General features: G+C 36.7%; 1 protein-coding gene and 2 pseudogenes across 2 annotated transcripts; 2 read left to right on the plus strand and 1 right to left on the minus strand.

Moving 5' to 3' along the window:
* Positions 1 to 491: 491 nt before the first annotated feature.
* On the minus strand, positions 492 to 8632 carry LOC122038036 (annotated as a pseudogene).
* On the plus strand, positions 8514 to 18577 carry LOC122005250 (annotated as a pseudogene).
* Positions 18578 to 19105: 528 nt separating this feature from the next.
* Positions 19106 to 22841, plus strand: LOC122038037. Of its 2 annotated transcripts, none has more exons than XM_042597584.1 (4): positions 19106 to 19258; positions 21480 to 22227; positions 22307 to 22390; positions 22464 to 22841. In XM_042597584.1, the coding sequence occupies exons 2-4, from the start codon at positions 21567 to 21569 to the stop codon at positions 22523 to 22525; spliced, it is 807 nt and encodes a 268-aa protein (XP_042453518.1). In that variant the 5' UTR covers positions 19106 to 19258; positions 21480 to 21566; the 3' UTR covers positions 22526 to 22841. The 2 variants fall into 2 exon arrangements, with proteins under 2 accessions (XP_042453518.1, XP_042453519.1); XM_042597585.1 differs by having other exon boundaries at positions 21548 to 22227.
* The last annotated feature ends 2084 nt before the right edge of the window (positions 22842 to 24925 follow it).

Raw genomic sequence — 24925 nt, forward strand, 5'->3', positions numbered from 1 at the left:
TAGAATTATTCAATTTTATAGAATTTTTATTGGCTCCTATTTCTCATGACTGTTATATTCCTGCTCTCTATTTGGCTGCTTCATTTGATTTTTTAGTCGAAATTGAGTCTATTTTTCCAAACATCAAGGTAAATTTGTCATAATGCAGGAAACATAATAAAATGAATCGACTGTGATGCCAAATACCAAGGTCTCTAAATGTTTTTTCAACAAATTGCATTGTGATCTTGCTCTAGGTTTTTGAGTTTGTAAGATCAAACAGAATGCAGATCTTAATTCTAATGTTCCTAATTACTGACATAGAATACAGAAGAAGAGAAAAAAAAAATCACAAAATTACAAAGAAAACTCCATCATCTGTTTATAAATATCTAAATCCCTTTTTCTCCCTTGTATATTTCATCCAAGTAATCTAAGAAGCAGCTAAAAGCAAACAATAACTGTCAAAAAAAAGGCTGTTAAAAAAAAACGAAGCTCACAACAGTAGCAAATTTAAAAAATCCATGGAATAAATATTTCTATTATAGGAAAGGGAGTATGTTGATTCAAGTGCTGGTATAATATACATCAAAAGATTCGAAAGGTGAATTCTTTGGGCCTTGACGACACTTTTAAGATTACGTTCATTGGTGCCAGATTTCTGAGTGAGATGGGCTGTACCTTTTCACTTAAGCCATCCAAGGAAACAGGAAGAGTTCTTGTTGTAATGTAAAATGCTTCTTCAACTTTATCCCGAGAATGGTGCCATTTTGTTTCATATGTTACTTTGCGCATCTCAGAGACAGATAATTTGAGTTCTTGGCATATGCAAACAAAGGAATTGGTTCCTCAGTCCCTAGTGATCCACCTGCCTCCATGCACCTCAAACCTACCATGGCCAGAATCACTGTTTTCTCCGCCACTCTCTGCACTTCTATATCCGGATTTCCTTAGTTGCCTTCTTCCTTTCTTACCTGTACTGTCGCTAACACTTCCATTTAAGAGCGGATCATCGATTCCACGAACTTGGCTAGTTGGCAAAGATGAACCTATGCTACTGTCATCCTTGCTTTTTAACTTACCCTTTTCATGCTTTCTTATGTTCTCTGAAATTTTGTGTAGCTTCTTGTTGAAATTTTTCATACCCTTCCCCATGGGTTCCACTGCATGTGTGACCGTAAACTTCAAATCATTCACAATCTGGAGAAGAAAATAGAGGATTATGTAAAAAGAACTGGCGATGATTTCATAGTACAAATTTTCTACAGAATAGGAGCTAATAAGCAGATAAGGCATCCCAATTCTCATCAGTTTTTATTGTTTCTGCACTAAAATGTGCCCTGGTTTCCTTTTCAATGATATATCTTAGGTTCGAGTGACTGCACTAACACAATGAAGTCATACCTTACCAAAAGGCCGCCTCTTCATCAAATAACAATGTGATCGCTCTCTTAGATAATATGATATTCTTGGAATGTTCCTCAAGAAAGTTTGATGCAAGTAAACAGATGCTTGTGTGGTGCAAGTAAATAGCAAAAAATTGCATCTACTATGCTATGATGAAATGATACTGCAAGGCATCTTAAAGCACTTTAGATGTTGTTAGAGTTGATTAACTACTGATCATAATAGCTTAAGCTTTTGGGATAAATGATTAGTCGACTAGCTTTAACATAGTATGGGAGTAGGAGGTTCAAGGTTCAAATCCTACATGTGTTAATACGATTTATCTATATATATGATTTAACTCAATTAAGTGAAGCTGATACCCACCAACACATGAATATCGAGTACTTGGGGAAAAATAATAATCTCATTCCTAATAGCTTGAGCTAGGATATGTGACTATTTAATCAACTCTTAAATATCTGTTAATCTAACAAAAAATGTATAAACATATTTTATCATCCTATAAGTGTGTCTTTTCAACAGGGATATTGAAGTGGAAAAAGTGATGAGATGCAAGTGCTCCAAAAGATACAATCATAATAACTAGCTTTTCTTTTTTATTGTATTATGAAGATTAGTGCAGCTTTCTTCTCTTTTCTTTTCCTACTATATTTTTTCTTGAATCTGTACTTCATACATTCCTCTAAAGGATAGACTATTTCTTTGACCAAGTCAAGGTATGATCAAAATTCAAAACATTTATCAGATATAATCAACAAAAATATTGGCGAAATGTAGCAATCAGATTGAGTGTGGCTTACATATTCTCCTCCTCCAACAAATACATCCCGAACACTTTCTCTAATAGCTGTGGAATTCTTGCTAGAAAGATCAGGTTGGGGCAGCCTAAGCTTTATTGGTCTCTCACTGTCCCTGACCTCGTCAGGGTCTAAAGGGCAATCTAAAGATGCATAGTCTCCAAGAACAGCTACACCACCAGTAATTCGTTCACCCATTAGCTTGTACGGTTCAACAGGGAACACGTAGAGATGCACAATCGAAGCAATAAACATCTGTACTGGAATAACCACTAATCTATTAGATTCTCATCTAGATAAATAGTCCTTAATGCAGGAATTCAAATAGAAGCCTTTTGCAGATAATATGCCACCTGAAAGACAAACTTTAACAAGAATGTAAGAGCTGTGGTGGTTATGGTGATAAGAGATAGGACAGATATCAACTGAAAATATACACAAAAGAACATAATATACCCATGAAAAAAACTACATAGTATTAGTCATCCCCAATCAACATCTTTCCACTCCTTAATATTTTTGACCAACAAATTTACAATAAGTATGCATGAATCAGTGTAATGGACAAAGAAAATTAACACACTGCTTCAGTGCAATTCCAGCATCTCCAATAGCATATTTGTAGACAGTGAACTTATACTAGAGTAAACATAAGACACAATTACCTCTATACAAATAATGAAGTCCTGCACACTTGATTTAAACTGCAAACTTTGTGCAATGGGGCTTTTAAATAAACCCCAACTATAAAGTAGAGCTATCGCCACACCTTGCCACCATGTTAGAAAAACTATTGATTTGAACATAAGGAACTTGGCAAGTGGCTTTATATGAGCTAGTTCATCTTTTGTAGCAGCATAAAATAAGACCAAACAATACAATGCCCAAGACTGGCTGAAATTGAGAACTACAGCCATATAGGTGTACCTACAAAATTAAAATGAGATCAGAGGATTTTTCATGTTAAATAAACACCACCAGACAAGAAAAGAAACAAAGACGTGAAGCTTTGATAGGATACATTCTGTTTCCTTTTGAAATAAAGCATCAAACTTCAGATGTTTGAATTGATGATGTACCATACCCAATTGACAATTTTCCCAAAATCTTAATGACAGGAGAGAAGCAATATTGTTTTTACACTGATGATTGGTAGTGCCAATATTGGCTTTCTTTATCATGCTAAACAATGCAACTCTTATAAGTATCTATGTCACAACCGGCTTAGATGAGAAATTGACCCATTATCTTATCTGGCTCAACCACTGCTTAGATGAGAGATTGACCCATTAACTTATCTGTCTGGCCTAAAATATTTAATCCCAAGTTGACAATAGCTTATCTAAGCTTATAAAGGGTCCTATATAGCCCCACACTTAAGGCTTGGCTTCCCCTTCAAGATTAGACCCATTAATAACCTGACCGCTGGTCCAAAACGTTCAACCCCAAATTCAAAGTACTCCTTTACCTTATCTCATAAAGCTCCTCTATTAGCCCACAACTCACCATATGAGACTAAAGTTGGTTCGTACAATCCATCTCAAAACAAGTTTTATTGCATCTCTAAGGCCAATAGTTTAATTCTATCGATTCAACAACCAATATGTGACTGAAATCATATACATTTCTTTTTAAATATTATTAAAAAAAAATGAGTCCTTGGATCCCCTGATATGAACACCTACCAATCACATGGCTTCTAGAATTTTGCCATGAATGTAGACTTCTGGTCTTTTTGTTTTGTAACAGTTCGAGTTCACATGATAAAAGTTTTTTTTTTTTTGAAAAATATAAATTTTAACAAGTATTTTGGTTTGATGACATGCTCCATCAACCTGTTGATTTCAATTTCGCTAAATATCTACCATTGAAGGAATTATACTCCAGATTGGCTATTGATGAGGAAAAAGGAAAGGGCATTTATAAGATTTAAATATACTGCTTATAACTTGCCATATAAATCAACAAGACTCTGTCAACCAACTTGAAAAAGGTAATCGATGTTCCAGCTTATACAATGATGCTTACTGATCTAAAGTGAAATACTAGTATAGTTTTAAAAATGCATAAAAAGAGACAAGTACCAAGCATATTTAATTAAGCCACAAAAACTCAACTTGGTCATGACTTACCCACATTTCCACTTAAACTCTCCTTCACAATATACTCCAAAAGCTTCAAGAACCACAGCTAAAATCGCAGTAAAAGTCTTTATTATCATCTGTATAGAATAGTCAGGAGTAGACAATAATTCACCTATCAAAAAGAGAAATCTAGCAACCATTCAGCAAAAGCTTACATATTGAACAATTCCAATCTTGATATTCTGGTAAAACCACTCGCTTAATCTCCATGGTTTCAAAAAATAGTTCATTGGAAAAGGATGCTTTATTACTCCCTTCTCAAAAGCATTCTCTAGTAAGGTTGTCTTAGAGGTGACACCACCTTGTCTGTTCAAAAATTCAATTGTTCTCTCTTCACCACCTACAATAGAGCAGGATGGCAATTAGGAACAACAGCAAAATTGATGCAGTCTAAAATTTGGAAATGAATTTAGCATTTTCTTTAAAATTTTGAGTTTTAAATTTTAGCAATGATATTGAATTTTAATAATTTCTTAAATGTTTAAAGTTGTTTATATATATATTTTTTAGAAAATTCTGTTAATGTTTTTTTGGAATAAACTGGTCCTTATTTTACAAAGAATTGGTGTTGTAGTTGCTTTAAAAAGGGTAGCAATCCCATGTAAGTGATCATCTTTCAGTTTAATAATACTTTCCTCTTCAGTAAGTAGAGGGAGTTTTTTTGGCAATATGATCTGTTTGTTCTCATTGAAATCCTGTTAAGGATAGCAAAATACAAGCTCATGTCAAAACAAGACAATAGTCTGTCAAGGATGTTTTTTTTGAACATATAATGATAAGTAGGTTTAACAAAATATCAATGTTTTTAATAGGCAAAATTACATTAAAAATGGTGGTAAGCAAAAAAATCTGGTTATTCCATGCAAAAAGAGAAAAGAATGGTGCAATTTGATGATATAATTGACCAAATGCTCAATTGATATGTTCATGTTCTTGCAAAATTATCAATCTTTATGGTTACAAATGAATGTTAACAAGAAGTTGTTCAGCTAGAATTCTAAATTTTCCTTTAAGATGTCTTCCAATAAACCAAAAGAAACAATTTTCTCTCAGGCATGAAATAATTAAATCTTAGCCAATGTGAAAAAGTTCGGGCTACAACTTGAATGAGATCATGATTCAAACAGAATAAGAAATATCAAACAAGTCATCTAACTGATTAATTATGCAAAGGACTGATGAACTTGGTGAATAAAATGAATAATACAAACAGTGGCACCCGACAGGCTTCGCTAGAATATTGCTAGCATTAGATTTCAATTGACATCTTAACAAATGCAAAAGCAAGAAAAAAAAATCGTGTCTGTAAATAAGATTTTACTGCTCAGAGACATATATTTATCTGGTATCATACAATTTTGAGATATCACTAATGAGCTTGTTAGCTAGCAGTTCATATCAGATTCACAAACTCCAGATATCGCTTAATAAATTTCAACTCAAATGAATGCATGGTTTTTCTACAGTCAAAGAACACTAAGTGTGTTTCCTACAAGAGAAGGAAACACAGATGGAAAGAAAGTGTAGTGATTTCTGCAATAGCACTTTCTCCTGGAAATAGATGGAGGAAAGGAAAATACTAAGAAAGCTTACCTCATTTTTTCCAATTCTGTTTCCATCCAATTTGGTGAAAAAGTTACAATTTGCATGCAATGACTTGAAAAATTTTAAATTATTTTTTAAAATATAATTTTTTATTTATGTTATTTTTTGCAAGCAAATATACTCAAGAACTTTTCTCACCCTCTTTCCAAGGAAACGGTTGGAAAAAAACTCTATATCTTTCTTTCCACCCAAGGAACAAAAACTAGAGAAATAGTTTCCAATCCTTTCCCAAGAGATTTTTTTCACTACCCACTTTGTTTTGCTTATTGTTTCCTTCGTAGGAATATATGGTCTAAACACCACAATCAATTTATTTAGAAGCACCAAGGCGAACAACAACAAAAACTTGATCTAATTATGAGTTGCTCTGAGCCAGATCCCATCACAGTGACTACGAGAATCTAATAGCAGATAAGCAAAAGAGACCATTTCTGTTCTGTTCTATGCTAAGTGAGGAGACACTTTGATTTGAAGTGTTAGCATATTGAGATTTCCAGCTGAACAAATCAAATAATTCATTGAAAATACAATTTGACATATAATTACTTAGAAAGAGAAAAATCACAAATAGTCTGCATTCATGAGAAATATAATCAGATTATCTACAAGGATTTTCGTTGTGATAGAAACCTACCCAGGCAAGCAACAAGGTATCTTCCGAAGCAAAAGAATCAATCTCACAACCCACCACTAACTGCTTGTCTGGCCAGAAATGGAAAAAAAAAAGAATAAAACAAGAAAATAACATATGGGGAAAAGACAAAAATTACCAATGTTTCCATACAATTACACAACACGTCGGTTGATAAGTTTTACTTCAATTCAACATGTCAAATAGTTCATGGAAAATGAATCAAACATCATTAATGCGTGTTGTGAGAGAAAGGAGTACTCCATGGGTGGTAGCTTATAATTTTGAGGGAAAGCACTTGGACCACATTCTTCGAATCAACTAGTAGTTATTGATCTAGTGAAGTTTGTTGGGAATTAGTAAATCTGTTCAATTATTATCTGACACCAATTTTAAACTAACAATTATCATTTACAAGTGTCATCAATGTAGACACCTCAATAAATTCACAAGAAAAAACAATAATCACAGACTCATCATGCTCCAAAATATCCATAAATTATACAGAACTGCCAAAAGTACTAATTTATTAAGCTTCTGAGAATTCAACTTTTAAATTATTTAGAAAACACCTAACAACTATTTATTACTTTCTGCAATAATCATTTACCAGAGTTTCATAAATTGCTAAGTCCAACAAACCCTTTTTTTTTTTTTTTTACTAAAAACACTCATTGTCATTGCAAATATATATATGGAAATAACTAAATGAAACTTCATCAAGGTTTCAATTTAACTAACATAAATACTAGGAGAGGAGTTTCATTATTGGCTTTCCTTTACCCTACTTCTATTAACATGGAAGCTATATCACACACAAACTAGCTTTCATTTAAGTGTTGAAGGTGTGATCATATACTATTTTACAGCCATGCTAGTGAAATATTTTACCCAGTCTCAATAATACTAAATCTTAGGAAGCATATATCACCTTAAATACAAGCACTTATCAGTAAAAGGGCTGACGGTTATGTCCAAGTTCACTTTGCAGTCAAATACTTTAGTGTGGACGTATATACTTCTTGCTCTGAAACGCAATTTTTTTTTCTTTTATCGTCACAGCAAAAACCCGGGTTTCACCAATTGGTAGCTTATTAACTAAACAGCACGGTGAGGATGGATTGAGATCACCAAATTGTATTATTTAGTGAATAAAGAACTTACCGATTCAATTGAATAGCAAGGGACCATTAATATGACACCAACTAGAAACTTCTGCTCCTGTGGCATGAAAAATAAAGTTGTAGAAAAACTATTCGAGGCAAAATCACTAAACCAGTCGAGGAAAAGAGTATGTAGAACCTCTGGATTTCTGTATGAGGAGAGGTGCTGAAATAGAAGGAACATGGAAAGAAACAGCGTGATAACAACCAAGATACCACCAATAGCAGCGGCCCATCCAGGTGTGGAATAAGATAATAGATTTAAGTAGAGCTTCTCTATCAAACCCATTAGCTAAAACAACTCTCAAATGCCCTGGAATATCTCGGTCTCTGCGCATAATTCAATCAATGAGCTGCAAGAACCAGCAAACGTACTCATCAATCTTCGTAAAGTGATAGAAAAATTGTATTTTGCGACCAAAAGATCAATTCGTAAGTTTGAGCTTTGAGATTGGAACATCTGCACATATTAATCACGAGCAATAGGCTATCAGTACCAACAAACCCCACGTCTAATCCGCGATGGCACAATCCATTTGACGGCAGATTTAACATGCGGGAACAAACGGAAGGATTTCGAGGGTGCCGTGGACCAGCAAAACTCGAGAGATTCGAGAACCGAACGGGTGCAAAGGGACCAAAGAGATCTCAAATCCAATCGAGAATGAAGAAGAACATAAAACCCTAAAAACCAAAAAGAGAAAATTAAGCAAATTTTCCAGGAACCTGGAAACCCCTTGATTGAAGAGATGGCTATAAATTACTCCAAAGCGGATCAAGAACGATGGCGAATGAGAGGGGTTCTGAGGCTGGCGACAGAGGAGGCGGATCGAGATGGATAACGGCGAGAGGAGCGAGGCGATCGGAAGAAGAGTTCGTGCTCGAAATTTTCGATGGCGTGAGCTGGAGCGTATAGCGAGTGGAGAGACAGGACGGAGAAGAGCGGATCGTTGGATTGGGATCCGACGAAGGAATTGAGGAGCCAGAAAAAGTGCGATGGACGGTGGAGATCGAGCGAATAATGTTCCTCATGTTTGTTGCTACAGCGACGGTGGTCGGTGGTACAGTGGACTGGTAGGTTCACAGTGAATGTGTGTATTTTTTTTAGACAGAAAAAACCATTTATTTATTTTTCTTGTTTTTTTATAATCTAAACCGGATGATAAAGAGAAAGTAGAGTAATTATAAAATTATTTCTTTTTGGTAAAGTTTGTCTTATTTTTTTTAGTTTTATGATTTTGATTATTTTTAAAATTATATATATATATATATATATATATATATATTATAAAATTTAAAATTTATTTGTTATTTTTTTTTGAAATATATATTTCCTTTTGCATCGAAATCCTACTCCCGTCGCCCGTCGGTAGCTACCAAGAGACCGATCGCTTGACTCAATCACCCAATTCCTGAATTGGAATCCGATCCACCTTGGTCTAGGTTTCTTGGCCACCGACGGCGATCCTGGTGGCGCCGCGGCCGCCGTCGGAGAGGCTGCTGCAGTCACAATCCGTGTCCGATCCTCCAATAGGTCCAAACTCTCGGTGCAGACCACCCTTGAGTCCACGGTCGGGATCTTCAAGGTTCTCCTAGCGGAGAAGTCCGACGTCCCGGCGGAGCGGCATTGGTTGATATATAAAGGCCAGATTTTGAAGGACGACAAGACCCTAAAGAGCTATGGTGCACGGATTTCCTCCTCGATTTCAATCTTACGTTTGTTGTTTCCGCCGATGGTTTGCTCATCTACTTGACGGTCGTTGTTCTGGTACTTTTTTGAAATGGCCGTGATCAGTTGCTTATTACAATGACTTAAGTGGAAAAGGATGGAACTTGCGACAAATGACAAATAAAGGATGCTGAAGCAATTTTGAAATGCTTAAAGATGTTGGCTCCTTGCTCTTTTTTTAATCACAAAACTACAAACTTCAGTTCGAGGAATATTTATGATTTGTTTACTGAATGAGAATGTGAAGGAAATAACTTTGTACATTTTTGTGTGTCCTATCGTTATATTTCACCAGGATTTAGGATGGAAATATTACATTTCTTACAGGGTTTTAAGGGATGATGTTTAGGTAATAACACTCACAAAATCTCTACTTGTGATAATTTGATTGGATTGTCTTTGAACGTCTTAGTCTCATCAATATGTTAATTTTTGTTTGAATGTTGTTTGTTAACACAAGCTTCCTAATAAATGTTTAATTAGCCATTCTGGACCCTTTGAGGTAATCACTCCATCTGTTTGACACGGGATAGATACTCATCATTCCTACCTACCAATATAAGATTAATACAACGTTAGCGATGAAAGATCATTACATACCCCAAAGGAGAGAACAAACTTGGGTGGGAGGTTATTGGTCTTGCAACACAAGAGGCGTTAGCGCCGGGCAGGGATAGGGTTCCCGGTGTTGGTCCTCTGATGCTCAAGTCAGTTTTCGACAAGTGGAGAATAATAGAAAATTGTAGCTAGAGGGTGTGAAATAACGAAGTTGGGTATATCTTTGCTTGACTCCCTTTTATAGTGTCACTGAAGTGTCTATGCTGCCCCCTCAGAACGGTCTAGTGGCTAGCATATGGAGTGTTACCACCATAATGTCTGGGGTTCGAATATCGACATAGCCGAGGTAAATGCCTCCCTCATGCGCCAGTTAATATTCCAAAGGCTAGTAGCCACCCGTGATTCACCTCCTCCGTGTTGGCCCTAGGATGGGATGGGTTGGCGGGGTGTTGGGGGCGAACGTAGTCGTCTTTTGCCACTACTGTAGTGTCTGTGCCCGTATCTCAAAGCGGGCGTAAGTTTTCCAAGCGTCCTAAGAAAAGACAAGTCTAAAAGTGTATCTTGTTAGAGTGTATACTAAAAGCCTAGCTTTTGTAAACATTTACTTTTGAAAAAAAAAAATCACATTGGTCAAATGTTTACATTTATTTGTGAAGTGTAATTGTTCAATTAATTTATATTGTAGATAACATGGTGTGTAGTGTTACACACAGAAGATCATGTTATCAGTTCTTTATAAATTATAAACAGTTGCTCACGACTAAGATGGAAAGGAACAAACCATTGGAATAGTCGTAGTGTAATTAGGGATTAGTTTATCTTGACTAATAAATTACACTAGTACACTCTAAGTGTATTGAGTAGGACCATTTTAGGTAATCTTTTTGTACTGACTTAATAAAAGAACTAGACCTTAGTTATTATGGAAGTATGTGCTCTTAATCCTAATATAATAACAAGCATATATATTTAGTATTTATTTCTTTAACTTATCAAAGGGTGAGATTTAGTTCGATAAATCAATAGGCTCGATAAGTTGAGAAATGATATTACTTATAGTGTGTGTTGTTGATTATAGAAGGAAACTGTGTCCTAGTAATCTAGGTTGAGAATGTCCCCAAGAGGAGCTCATAAGGATTGTCATGTTAAATCCTGCAGGTGGACTTAGTCCGGCATGACAATAAGGTTGAGTGGTACTACTTTTGGACTAAGACGTTAATTAAAGTGAGTTGTCAGTAACTCAATTAAATTAATGGACATTCAATATCTTAAATACAGAGAGACTAACACACTCATAGTAAGGAGCCCATAATGTAATTTGGGATTGGTGCGGTAGTGCAATAATAAATCTCTAGTGAAATGAGTTATTATTGATGAACTTGAGTTGTGTGTTCGGGGCGAACACGGGATACTCAAGCTCGTCAGAAGGCCAAAACCAATTTCTCCTCTAGGTCCCTATCGTAGCCTCATTAATACCTTAAATCCACTCATGGAAAAACTCATCTTGGTGTCCAAGAGAGGGCCGACCCATGGCTTGGTGACCAAGCCATGTGGCCGGCCACTTCCTCCTCAATAGGGCCGGTCTCTTGCTTGGTGCCCAAGCAAGAAGGGGCCGACCACAATAATTCAAACTAGGAGGGGTGTTTTGAATTTTTAAAATTTTCTCTTTGTAGATATCTACAAGTTTTAAAAGAGAGATTTTAAAATATAAGACTTTCCTTATTTGAATTAGGCCATATGGTTTAAAAGAAAGTTTAAAAGTTTTAAAACTTTCCTTTTTTAGCTATCCTCATGGTTTTAGAAAAAAGGAAGAGAAGTTTTAAATTTGAATCTTTTTAATTTTGTAACCATGTTTAAAAAAGGAAATTTTAGAAGAGAAGTTTTAAATTTAAAACATGGTTTTAATTTTTAAAACTTTCCTTTTTAAACATCCACAAAAGGAAAGAGAGCTTGTAAAATTTTATAAGAGGATTTTTTCTTTTATAAAATTTTATAAAAAATTATTTCTCTTGATGATGATGTGGCCGGCCACCCTTGCTTGGTGTCCAACCAAGGGGCCGACCATTAAAAGCATCTAATCATCCATGATTCAATCAATTGAATCAATGATTGATGATTGAATCAATCAAGAGGAAAGAAAAGGAAAAATAAAAGGGGAAAAGGAAAAACAAGTGAAAGATTTTAATTTTTGTAAAAATCTTTTCTTTATTTGCCTTGGGCAAGTAATATAAAAGAAAGGGAGGAGAGGGAGGAGAGGCCTCATGGCACATCAATTCTTATTCTCAAGTTAGTGCTTCCTCTTGTGGTCGACCCTCTCCCTCTTCTTTTCCCCTTGTTCTCTTTTGTTCTCTTGTGGTGGTGGCCGGATATTAGAGAAGGAGGAAGAAGGCTTTTGAGTGGTGTTCATCTTGGAGGATCGTCGCCCACACGACGTCCAAGGCGAGGCGAGGAATATGGCAGAAGATCTTGAGATTATTAGCATACAAAGAAAAGATATAACTAGTAATTTTCTTCCGCATCATGCTAGTATTTTCTTTATATGAATTCCAAACACAAGAGGCATTAGATTCTAGTTTTTGGAATTGTAATTCGAGTTTGTGTTTTTTTTTTCGAATTTGTGATTCGATTGTTCTTTTTGGTTAAACCTAGAGTTATATAAGGAAATTAAATATTAGCTTTCCTTAAAAGGTTTTGTCTAGGAAGTGGTGGTTGCTCCCATATCCAAGAAGGCCTAGTGCCTCGCCATGTTTAACCTGGAAGCCAATTTTGGAAATTAATATTTAATTGAATTTATAACATAGGTGGATTTGGATCAATAGTGTTAAGTTCCGCTTGCGATCCAAGTCTAAACCATTAAGAATAGATAAGTTAAATTTGGAATCAATAATGTTAAGTTCCGTTTGCGATTCCTAATTTAACTTCTAAAGAACACAATAGGTTGTTTAGGCAAGGTTCGACACTTGTACAAAATTTTTTTACAATGGAACCGGTACGATCTTCCTAGGACCAACCAACATATCTGACATCTTTCCTTAAGCGAGCATGTAAATTCTTGATGTGACAAGTTGGAAGCTTCTATCGTACGATTTGTCTGCGGAACATGCTCTATTGTCAGTGACACAACCCTCCAAAAGGATACGAGGAGATACGTAGGTGGGTCCCGTTGTAGGTCGACCTGTGGTCACTCGGTCGGGACGTGCCCTGCTCGATTGTGCTGGATAGAGCAATCTCCTTTCACTTAGCTTTCTGTAATCAGAGGGCTCCTCCCCCGAACGGGCACGCCGCTCGCTCCGCAGGGACGGAGGCCGGGGAATGTACTGTCTACTTATCTCATAACCTTATGCTGTCCACTTGACCCTGCTTGCTCGTTCGGGCATGCCGTCCGTCCAGCCATAACTCATCCAAATGGCCGGCCTCAGCTGATCTTTACCTTCCTTGATTTTGATTTCTACGTCAGCCGATTTTCCTTGCTTTGACCTATCTTTGGTGGATCCCCTCTTCATCACCATATCAATAACTTTGCAGGCTTTCCATGGTTGTAGCTAAGCTTTGGCACTGCAATAAATAGGATCCTTCCCACTCTACTTGCTCCAACTGGAGTTCTGACTTTTAAGTCCTTCAAAGCCTACTGCCCAACTCGGCCGTGTCACCACGTTATTTTTAGTTGTAGCCTATACTTGCCTTAGCCTCACAAATCCTTATCCTGTTGAATGGGGCTACCTTTTTTTGGGTAAATTGTTTAGGAGGAATCTGCTCAGCTGAATATAACTTTTCCCTTGACACTTCACCTGACAACCTTTTCAACCTTAATTCAGTAAAGTGGAGCAAGTTCACCTCAGCTATTGCTCCTTTCATTCCCCTTGCGCATTGGTTGAGATGATGAATAGTACAAGGTATCTACACCTCAGCCCATCCTGTGTTTCTTGCCCCCACTCAGTGGTCATTACTCAAAATTATTACTATGGACAATACCTCATCCAAGCCTGTACGTGAACTACTCTTAACCAGGAGGCCTGTGCATGAACTACTCTTAACCTGGTAGGCCTGTACATGAACTACTCTTAACCAGGTAGGTCAAGGCGTGCAACAGCTGATCAGTATTAAACAAAATCACTATTCTCTTCACTAATTGAAAGTCTCATCTATAGGTTCATTTGAAAGTTTTTCATCCTCCCTTTTTGGCTTTTAGACATAAAGAAACTTGTACTTTGGAAATAGTTGTATTCTAGTGGAATTGTAAATTATATACTGCTACATGTCTTGACCTATTGAGGAAATGAGAGCAGCTGGTTTAGAGAGACACGTTTAAGATGGTACGGACATGTACTTAGAAGACCAATAAATGCTCCAGTTAGGCGATGTGAAACTATGATAAACATGCATATCAAACGAGGAAGACCAAAAAAACTTAGTTAACAACAATAAAATAAGTTAAAATTTATTTAAATATAGATGATGATATAATAGGAGATAGAGCTTAATGGCGTAAAAGGATTCATACAGCAGACCCCACTTAGTGGGAAAAGGCTTGGTTGTTGTTGTTGTTGTTGTACATATCTACATGTTAGCAGCTGGTTTATTTTGATCTGCTAGCATTGTCCTTGTCTTTCCTTCATGAACATTAAATTTCATTGACTTAATTATTCTATTACTATTACCTGGCTTTACGTACGAGCGTATTAATTAGATAAGTTTTAAATTTATTATAATGTTCCTTTCCCCAGAAATTTGAAAAATGATTTCTCATTGTAAATAGAAGATTTGACCAAGCATTTGTGTATCAAAAAAATATTATGGCAATAAGTAAACTTTCTCTCATTCTCACAAATTGCATTTCTATTAACATGAAACTGTGTTTGATGACATGGTATTTTTTTTTCCCTTCATAACGAGGAACTTTAAGCCATGACATATTCAGTGGCATTAAGGTACTAGGTTGCCATTAAGGTACTAGGTTGCTATTAAGGTATTAGGTCTTAAACTTTAAGTACAGTACATGTGTGTGTGGCATTCACATAAAATATTAATGTCTTAGAACAGCCCATTTTATTTTGGAACTAACTATGAAACATATATATATATATTTTTCCAATATGAAACATATTTATGTGCAACTACTTGAGAAGTATTAAACTGGCCCAGAAACTCTTGCAGATAAATGTATTGCATCAATTATTACGAGTTAAAAAAGCATGCTCAGAGATTAAACAGTCTAAATTCCTTGAATTTATCAATGTTCTCTTTGATTCTTTTTTGATATTCTTTATTCTCTATTTGTTTGAAGTATATCTCTATTACGTAGCAAGTAGAACTCTCAGATTTGAGAGATTGTTGGAATTTCCATAGGTTCATTTGTTTTTGGTATTTTAGCATTTTTTTTGTCAGTTGTGTAATTGTCTTATCTGACTTAATTGATCTTAATTGTTTAAGCTGTATAGCGACACTCTTATGCTTTAACTTATAATTTAAGAGCTAGGTAACTGTCAATGTGATTAATTCACTTCTCAATCATTGATCAGCTGTTTTGGACCCAACTACATCTTGCATCTTATTGATGTGATTTGGATGGCTGCCTGGCCTGGCCTATGCGTCCATATCAACATGCCTAGGTGGTGAAAGACCCTCACACGGCTTACATGTTAGGACCTTGTCTTATAACAAATACGGCCAGGATTCATGCTCATAGACTTAGATGCTTCAATCTTGGCTGTTAAAGCATAAGACAATACCCAAACTTTTTCATGTGCACTGGCATTTCTAATTCGCTGCCAAACTTTTTCATCTGTACTGGTATTTCTAATTCTCACATGGCTGGAATTTCTAAAGTAATTATATATATATATATATATATATATATATATATATGTAGATCACACAATTCATTTGGTTCATGGTTTGACACCAGAAAATCCACCTGCTGATGCAACTGCAGCTGCCAGTAGAGTTTCAGGCGCTGAGAGTTCTGGTTCTAATGGAGACGGGGGATTTGGAGGGGCTGATTTTGCAGGTTCACTCTTTCCTGGCACTGGTGGTAACATTAGAAATGGTGCTGGATCAGGCCTTCTGGGATTTGGCTTACCAAATCTGAATCAGATACAACAACAATTAGGCACAAAATCCAAGCATGATGAGGGAAATAATGAATGTGCCTGCTGTTCAAAGTCTGATAAATAATCTTGACCTGATGCGAAACATGATAATTAACAATCCTCAAATGTGTGAGATCATTGACCATAATCCCGAGTTTGCACACATCCTAAATGATCCCAGTACTCTTTGGCAGTCTCTGGAAGTCATGAGGAATCCTGAACTCAAGAGAGAATTGATGCGGAACACTGGTAGAGCTATGAACAACATTGAGTGATCTCCAGGAGGGTTCAACATGCTGAGGTGCATGTATGAAACTGTCTAGGATCCATCCCTTAATGCCACAACATTGGCAGGTAACCTGGAATGATGTGGGTCAAAATCCATTTGCATCACTTTTGGGAAATCAGGGTGGTGTGCAATCTAGAGATCACTCAGACACCAGGTCAGCCTGGTACTGGTTCCAATCTAACTAGCCAGTCGGTTTCACCAAATAGTAACCCAGTTCCAAATCCATGGAACAGAACTGGTAACATTTTGTATTTGCCGTGGCATTATTGTTTTATATGCTAAAACTTCCTGCAATAGCGGAGGTGCACAGACTACCAACACCACTCCAACTCCTCGAAGTGATGGAAGATCTTCAGGCATCATTGGGTTAGGTGAGTTTGGGCTAGAGTTAGGAAGGATTGCTGGTGGTATGCCAGACCCATCCTTTGTCAATCAACTTCTGCAGAACCCAGCCATTATGAAGATGATGCAGAGTCTCCTCTCCAACCCTCAATTTATGAATCAGGTAATTTTTTTTTCTAATTATCAGAATGATGAAACTGTTGTTGTCACTTTCTGGTATTATATGTGATTGTTTACCATCAGGTCCTGAATCCACAACTCTATTAACTTGTTGGGTTCCAACCCAGCTTATTAGTATGCTGCAGAATCCATTATTGATTCATTGGCTTACTTCTCCTGAGACACTGCAGGTATGCATTTGTTACATATTGAATACATTAATTGTGTTCTTTTCTCAAATCTTTGTCTGGTTTGCAGCAACTTCTATCTTTTCAAGAGTCACTTTTATCCCCTGGTGTTCAGTAACAAGCAAACCAGTAAGTTATGAGTGTTTTCTTTTGCATCAATACTACTGCTCTATTTGTTTCTAGAATCTCGATGGTCTGGTCTTGCTTTCAAATGAAAAAAACCCAATAAACTAATATGGAGATTATTAGGTTTGACATTCTTTTACAAAAAGATAATTGTGTGTTCCTTTCTGATTCACAAATGAGTTAGGCTGTGTTTGTTAGCAGGTGTTTCTTCATTACACGAATCATTTGATTGTATGTCCTATTTAATTGCATTGCAGAAACTATTTTGTCATATTAACATCTGATGGGAAAGCTAAATGGACATCATTTCCAATTTTAAAGTGTTACCTCTTTCTCTCAGTATGTTATTAAACTGACAGATAAAAAAAATACAGTTTGCACAGACTTTATTGTGATGACTATGTCGACAAGGTACATCAGACAATGATGGCTTGATGCTAATAGTTGTTGCAAATAAATTATAAGAATAGTTTGAGTTAACTTAAGGTTGTAACGACTAAAGGGCCAAATAATTCATTTGGAAGGTAAATGAAATGAATACAGAATTGCTTAGCTGCGTTTCAAAGCTTGATATTTTAATGATCAGAGCTTATGCCCCTTGTTTTAGGGAACAAAATCAAGTTGGTGATGTTGCAACAGGTACAAGGAAATCCCATGACTCATTGTATCAGAGATCTGGCCAGTCAGTCTCAAACTCAAGTCCTCAGTTTGGGGTACTATGCATTTAAATATGAAACTGCATTTATCATCTTCTCTTGCTGCAGGAGTAATCAACACGAGTGGATTGGAATTTTTGATGAACAGGTTTAGTGATCTTGGGTCAGGCACTGGTGTTCCTAATAACTCTGATGGTTGCCATCTATCCTGTCTCAACAAAATACTATGAATCCTTCATACTGAAAATTCTGTACTGAATACATTTTATCTTTATGTCGCAGTGCCTCCACAGGAATGATATGCAACACAGCTCTCTCGGCTACAACAAATGATTTTTTTTATGACACTCAAAAGAATATTCACCATTTAAATACCAAGGTAGGGAACGTCCATGCTGGGTCGAATGTCTCATAAGGAACTTTCATTGATTTTTTCCACTTACAAGAACAATACTGATGGTTTCAGCTGCATAATTTTGGCAATGCAACAGCGTCTATCTGGCCGCCCAATTGATCTTCTAATGCCTTCTGCCACAAATTTCATCAAATATCTCTTCTATGTAACTAATCACATTATCTTTTGCTAATTGTACACATTCATTTTAAAAGTTCAATTTTACTGTCTCAAGATTGATTAACTTATGCTTTCTTTATGTTTTTGCCTCCATCCATCAGTAAATTATCTTTATCTTTTCATCTTGTTGAGGCTGTAATTAACGAACAATTAAAAGGATATCATTGTATTATTCTTTTCATGATTAAAGTTTGGCTTATGTTGTCTACATGTAAATTTAAGTGAGGAATTAAGTGTTTAGAACCATAAATAGAAATTCTTTTATAAAAAGCTTAATTTATTTTCATTATTGAAGTTTTGATGGTCAAAATTTATTAAAGATAAAAGAGTTGTAGGTATTTTGTACCCAAAATTGATGTAAATACCTATTGGAGCAACTATCTATACGTAAGCACCAATTGTATCAATCCACCATAAATATAAATTCTTTTATAAAAAACTTAATTTATTTTCATTATTGAAGTATTGATGGTCAAAATTTATTAAAGATAAAAGAGTTGCACTCTTTAATTAATATAACTTATTCACAAAATTATAAAGGAAAAAGAATGCCAATTCTATTGAAATCCAATATCAATCGTCTCTCATTTTTCTTATTATTACTTTCTACGGTGGATTGTACACTCGCATAAAACATTTAGTACAAGCGTTCGCACGCTCGGTGTTCCGTTGCCCGAGAAAATCGTCTAACCCTAACTCCTTTTCCCTCTCCCATTTTGTCTCATTTTCCGAGTCCAATGTTCCCCTCGCTCTCCCTCTCCCTCTCCTGTGCTCGATTCCTTGCAGCTTGCGTTCATCCGCATTGCTTCCTAGGTTAAGGTTCGTACCCCCTTTATCATAATCTCATTTTAGTTTCAGTTTAAACCTTTGTTTTATACGTTTTTCCGCGAGTGGTGAGAACGATTCTGTGCTTGGCTGGGATATCATAATGTTCGAGCGTTAATGTTCGTTACCATTTTGCAAAATCAATTTTTTTTGGATAGTGTATTGTATTGAACATGCCGAGTGTATTCGATGGTAATTTTGGTAGCCAATACTCGCATTCCTCAGTTGGACCTGCCCCACCTTTTACCCTTGAGAAAAGGGCTAATTTTTAGCGGATAACTGTGACGTCTCCTACTTGGGATTCTGTTTGTTCAAGTGTGCAGGATCAATTCGATTTACCGAGCCTGATTTCATATGGTGGATTACTTTCTAGGGATCTTTCTTTTGATCAATTATACCAGCGACATTTTGATTTTGATGGCTCCATCTTCCATTTGGAGATTATCTTGTTACCTTTTTTTGTTTAAGGCTGATGCAATTTGTTTTTGGTAACTATGATTTTGCATGATACTTTCGTGCCAATTTGCGGTTATGTTTTCAGTTCAGTTGATTTGTTTTTTAAAAGGCATTCTATAGCTTTGTGAAAAGTGGAATCTTTTATCAAATATCAATCAGTCACCCAATGGTGCATTTTGCACCCGCTGGGAATTGACCTGAAGACCTATTGGAGCAACCACCCATGGTTCCTATAGTGGTTTACATGATTGGTTATAGGATTAATGATTGGGTGCACAACGGTAAACTAGTGCTAGGATATACGTTGTTGTTTTGGTGGTTATAAAGTCATCTTGCAGTCTTTTTCTTTATTGGTGATTATACAAAATTGAGTGAACTTATACACAGTTGAATAGTGGAAGAGGGCATACTATGATTAGTCTTGGATACTAGATTGTGTAATGCATTGCTCAACGGTTGAACTAGCAGGATAATTGCAATAAGAAGGGAAAAGCATGTTATGTTCAATGTGCTACAAAGATGCAATTATTGGTCTCGCATGCTAGAATGTGCATTGAGTTGCACATGCTTAAAAATGCGGAAAAAAATTAAAAGTAATACGAATGAAACAAAATTCTGTTGAATTTGGGTCAAGGCTTTAGAATAAAAGTAGAATTTTGGGCTAAGGTAAAGTGCTACTTTATTTCATTCTAGCTTGCAACAATGACTGGTATGAATATTCAAAAGTGCAACAAGTAGATATGAATAAGAAGGAAATCAAGTGCCTTTATAATGCTTATGTACTTGATGGATTTGACAAATTTATTGAATGATAACTAAGAGATATTGCAAGGTAGTTTTGTGAGAATCATTCTTGTTTAACAGGCAATACTCCTTCAACAACTATCATGGTGTGGATATCGAAACATTTACCGATGTCTTATGATCTTTAGCATTCATCTACTATAATGTTTTATTATTCTCTTATTCTAAATTTATGCTCTTAGTTCGGCATTGATTATAAATAATAACTTGAAATTAGTGTTTGACATGGACTTAAAGTGGCTCATGCGAGGTTTGATATCTCAAGCTATGCTGGTATTTCGGTTTTTTATTGAAATGATATTGTTTTGGTATCATGCTAATGTTTCGATGTATGGTATTGATGGTAAATTGGAGGTGGAAGGAGAAAAGAGATTGAAAAAAAAAAGATAAGACGACTACTATTTTGACATTATTTTGTGTGGAGACAAATAAAAAATAAAAAAATTATCTCAATTTTAGCATGCCAAGGGGTATCGAGTGTTAACATGACATGAAACTAGTCCACATGATTGACACAAGAGACATTGTCTTGGTGTCGAATAATATCAAGTTTCGATAATTTATCGGAACGATATGTTTTAAATGTTTCACCCGGTACAATATGAGATTTAGAATCATGGGAACTAGCTAAGTTCTCCTTGATGCCATTTTTTCTATAGAGACCAAACTAAATGCTAAAAAATTACGAGGTGGACCAAAATCCAGCATTAGTTCTAGCAGAGAAAGTTGTCCAATACATCTATACAACAGTTAATCTTTCTTTATCAGGACATAAGATGTGATCTGTACGCACACTATTATCAAGTTATTCATGCATTTATTTTTACCTCTTTTATGTTTACAGATTGAGTCTGTGTCCGTTATGTGCTTAATTTTGGCTATGGGTACTCACTGTTGCATACTTAATCAAATCGTCCACTATCCATTATTTCTTCCTATGCTTCTTGTTTTTCAGCTTAACCTTTGCTGTCTTTTCCAAATTCCACAAAGTGATAGATGACTAGATAAGTTCATCAAACACAGATAATTGAGTGATAGGAGTATGATGCCAGCTGGGGAACAAAAGGACACTGTTTCAGTTAAGAAAGTTGCTCTGAGAGAATTGCCAAAAGAATCTGGGAATATTATCAACAAGCTACCGATGAACTCCCCCATTGCCAAAGAAAAAGAATTTGATTCAAACTCTGTTAAGGTAGTTACTACTGAAACTGTGAGGTTAACTGGATCCAAGAGGAAGCAATCAGATTGCTCTGTAACTCCTACCAACTGTCAGACACCAGGTAAAGTTGGTCCACATGGAAATCTTGTGTATGTTCGTAGAAAGCTTGAAACAGAACAGGCCAAGACAGGCATTGCAAATAAAGTTGAATCTCCTGTGTCAAGGAAGTCTAATGGCGCTGTTAGCGCAGCAGCCAATTTAGATCTGAATCAAGCCCAGGAATCAAAGATCAATTCATTTGAAGCAAATGAGCCTGCTCTATCTGACCCTTTGATCACCTCACCTGATGGACCAGCAGATATTTGCCTTGAAGAAAAGAGCAGTGATGACTTGGTAACCCAAGAACCACCTGCCTCAAATGGTAAACCCCCTGTAGTTACAGATTCAGTTAGAGTAAATACTCAAAATTGGAAAGAAAGGTTCCTTCAACTGCAGAAGTACTTGGAGAACTGTGATCAATCCAGCCAAGAAGATTATGTTAAAAGTAAGTCAATTTCAAGGTCTTATATTTAATCGGTCAGGCTAATAGATCGGAGAGCTCTTACATCTTCAGTAAATTTCAGTGCTTAGATCGTTGTCTGCTGCGGCTAGAAGCAAGCATGCTGTGGAGTTGGAGAAAAGAGCAATACAACTCTTGTTGGATGAAGGTAATGTATCCTTGCTTGTCTTGTATGAAAATATCTAAAACCACAGTATTCAGAGCACTGCTTTCTTTTACAGGCAAGGAGTTGCAACGCATGAAAGTTCTTAATGTTCTAGGCAAAGCTTCACAACAGGATTAAAATGACGTTTCCAACTCACCCTTGCAATCCGGTTTTGGGAGATGAGAATAGGATGATAAGTTATGTAGGAAATTAACACGACAGTAAGTGGAAGACACGCAGAGTTGAAGGCAGGTATACACTCAACTCGCCGCGATGTTTTCCGTTTATTTGTCTTGAATTTTGATGCTCAGTGTCCTACGAGTAGCTGCTGCAATTGTGTTATTATGTTTATATTCGAGATGTATTATTGTTTCAATCCGAGACTGCAACTAAAATGTCGATTGGATTTTGTGTACTGAATGAAATTGTATCTTATTTACGGGTGTATGATGAACTTGTGAGCTGTCGATATGCTATTTTAGTCATGAAATGCTGTATTGCGGCTGCAGTAGCAGGTCAACTTATGTTAATTTATAGCAATAATTTGCACCATAAATCTTCTTTTTTTTTAAAATGCAACGACTTTAAATGGAAACTTATTTGGCAATTACCAAAAGGGAAAATAATTATTATAATTAATTAAAAGGGCCAATTTTTATTTATGCTTCTTCGTTAAGACCGTTTATGAAATATTTACCTTTTTTTTTTATGAATGCCTTAAAATATTCTGGACAATGCTAAATGGTTAGATTTTAGTCCGTTAAAATAGATTTTTTTTATAATTTTTAGGCTCATTATATCTAATTTTTAAGATTATATCATTTCTCATATATTTTCATATTTAATTTTTTAAAATAATATCTAATTAATTTTTATTAATAATATTTAATTAATTTTTTAACTAGTTTAATTAATTTTTAACCCGTTGGTAAAATTTTAGCCAAATTTACCCAAATATTTTTATCTAAGAGCTTTGTCATGCATTAATTATTAATTAATCACTTGCAGTTTGCTAAAATATTTAATCGTTAATTAATTTTCTCTTTGTGCCCAACATGCTTATTTTTGACTGTCCAAAATGGTCATTTGCTTAAAATTCTCTCGAATTAAATCTTACTCCGCTAATAATTGTTTTTTTATCATAATAAGTTAGGATATCTCAAATATTAAAAAGTTATAAAATTCTAAATAAATTATTGTAATTTAGAAAACAATTAATCTGTGGAAGAATTTAAAGTAATGTTTTATATATTCGAGTTAGAATGTCTTAAAAAATTTAAAACGGCGAGTTTTTATGGTACTAAATGATGTATAAATCAGTTGACCCCATAAAAATTTACACAAAAAGGCACGCAATGATTTGCAATAGTATATTCATAAGTTTACTATTGATAGTTTTTTTTTTAAAAAAAAATACTTTTAATAGAAAGCCATTTACTCATTTCCGATTCTCAGATTCTCATTTTGGTAAAATGCTAAGAAAATCTATAAACAAATTCACGCGCCCTGGAGATCTATCTATTGCGTTCATCGAAGCGTTTGCTGCTAGTGACAGTAGCGTTTGTTGGTGCAAGTATTTGACGGCGGCGCGCGAGGATCTTTAGCTTCCCGCGTCCATGCAACCGCCGTGTCTCCGACCGGCAACCGTCGATCGATCGCCGCTTGGCCAAGGGACGCACTCTCTCACCTCCTTTTAATATTTCTCTGATCTCCTCCTCCTCCTCCTCTGGTCATCTTCATACTCCGATTCTCCAACACACAGCACTCGACCATGAGCGCCGCCGCCGCTGCTGCCCCTCTTCCCCCTTCTATTCCGAGCTCCGGTAGCTTGTACGCCGGCGGGTCCAGCGGCGACGGAGGAGATGACCCCTCGCGCCGAAGGCTCCCCCTCGACCCCTCCCACGGCCTCGACGCCAACCCCGTCCTTCCCGGAGAAGAAGAGGAAGAGGAGAAGGAGGAGAAGTTGGAGCAGGAGGGCGTCGAGGCAGTGCCCGGAGCAGAGCACGCCGAGGCGGTCTCTCCTCCTTCCGGCCGGCGACGGCGGTTGAGCGAACAGGTTCCAGCGGGGCCGCAGCAGTGCGCCACCTGCTTCAAGGTGTTCCCCTCCATCATGTCTCTGCACGGCCACATGAGGTGCCATCCGGCGAAGCTCCGCCGGTGGGGAGCTGCGCTGGTGGCGAACGACCAGGAAGCGGAGAGGAAGCGGCTGTTCATCTGCGACCGCTGCGGCCAGGTGTTCCTCACCAGGCAGTCCCTTGGAGGCCACCGCGCGAGCCACAAGGGCCAGCAGGGGTGCTACGAGATGGCCAAGGAGGAGAGAGAGTACGGCCAGCCGAGCAGCAGAAAGGCGAGGAAGAAGAGAGCAATCAGAAGCGCCGAGTCGGCGGCGGATACGGCGCTATCGGACGCGAATAGCGTGCTGTCGTCCCTTTTCACTGAACATGCACGACCACCGACGGCGGCGGCGGTTACCCGTCCACCGCCCGTACCGCCAACTGCGACGGGTCCCTCGACGGAGACGAGGCAGGGGAGGAGGAA

This window comes from Zingiber officinale, chromosome 1A (assembly GCF_018446385.1).
Source record: "Zingiber officinale cultivar Zhangliang chromosome 1A, Zo_v1.1, whole genome shotgun sequence".
Classification (NCBI taxonomy): Eukaryota; Viridiplantae; Streptophyta; class Magnoliopsida; order Zingiberales; family Zingiberaceae; genus Zingiber; species Zingiber officinale.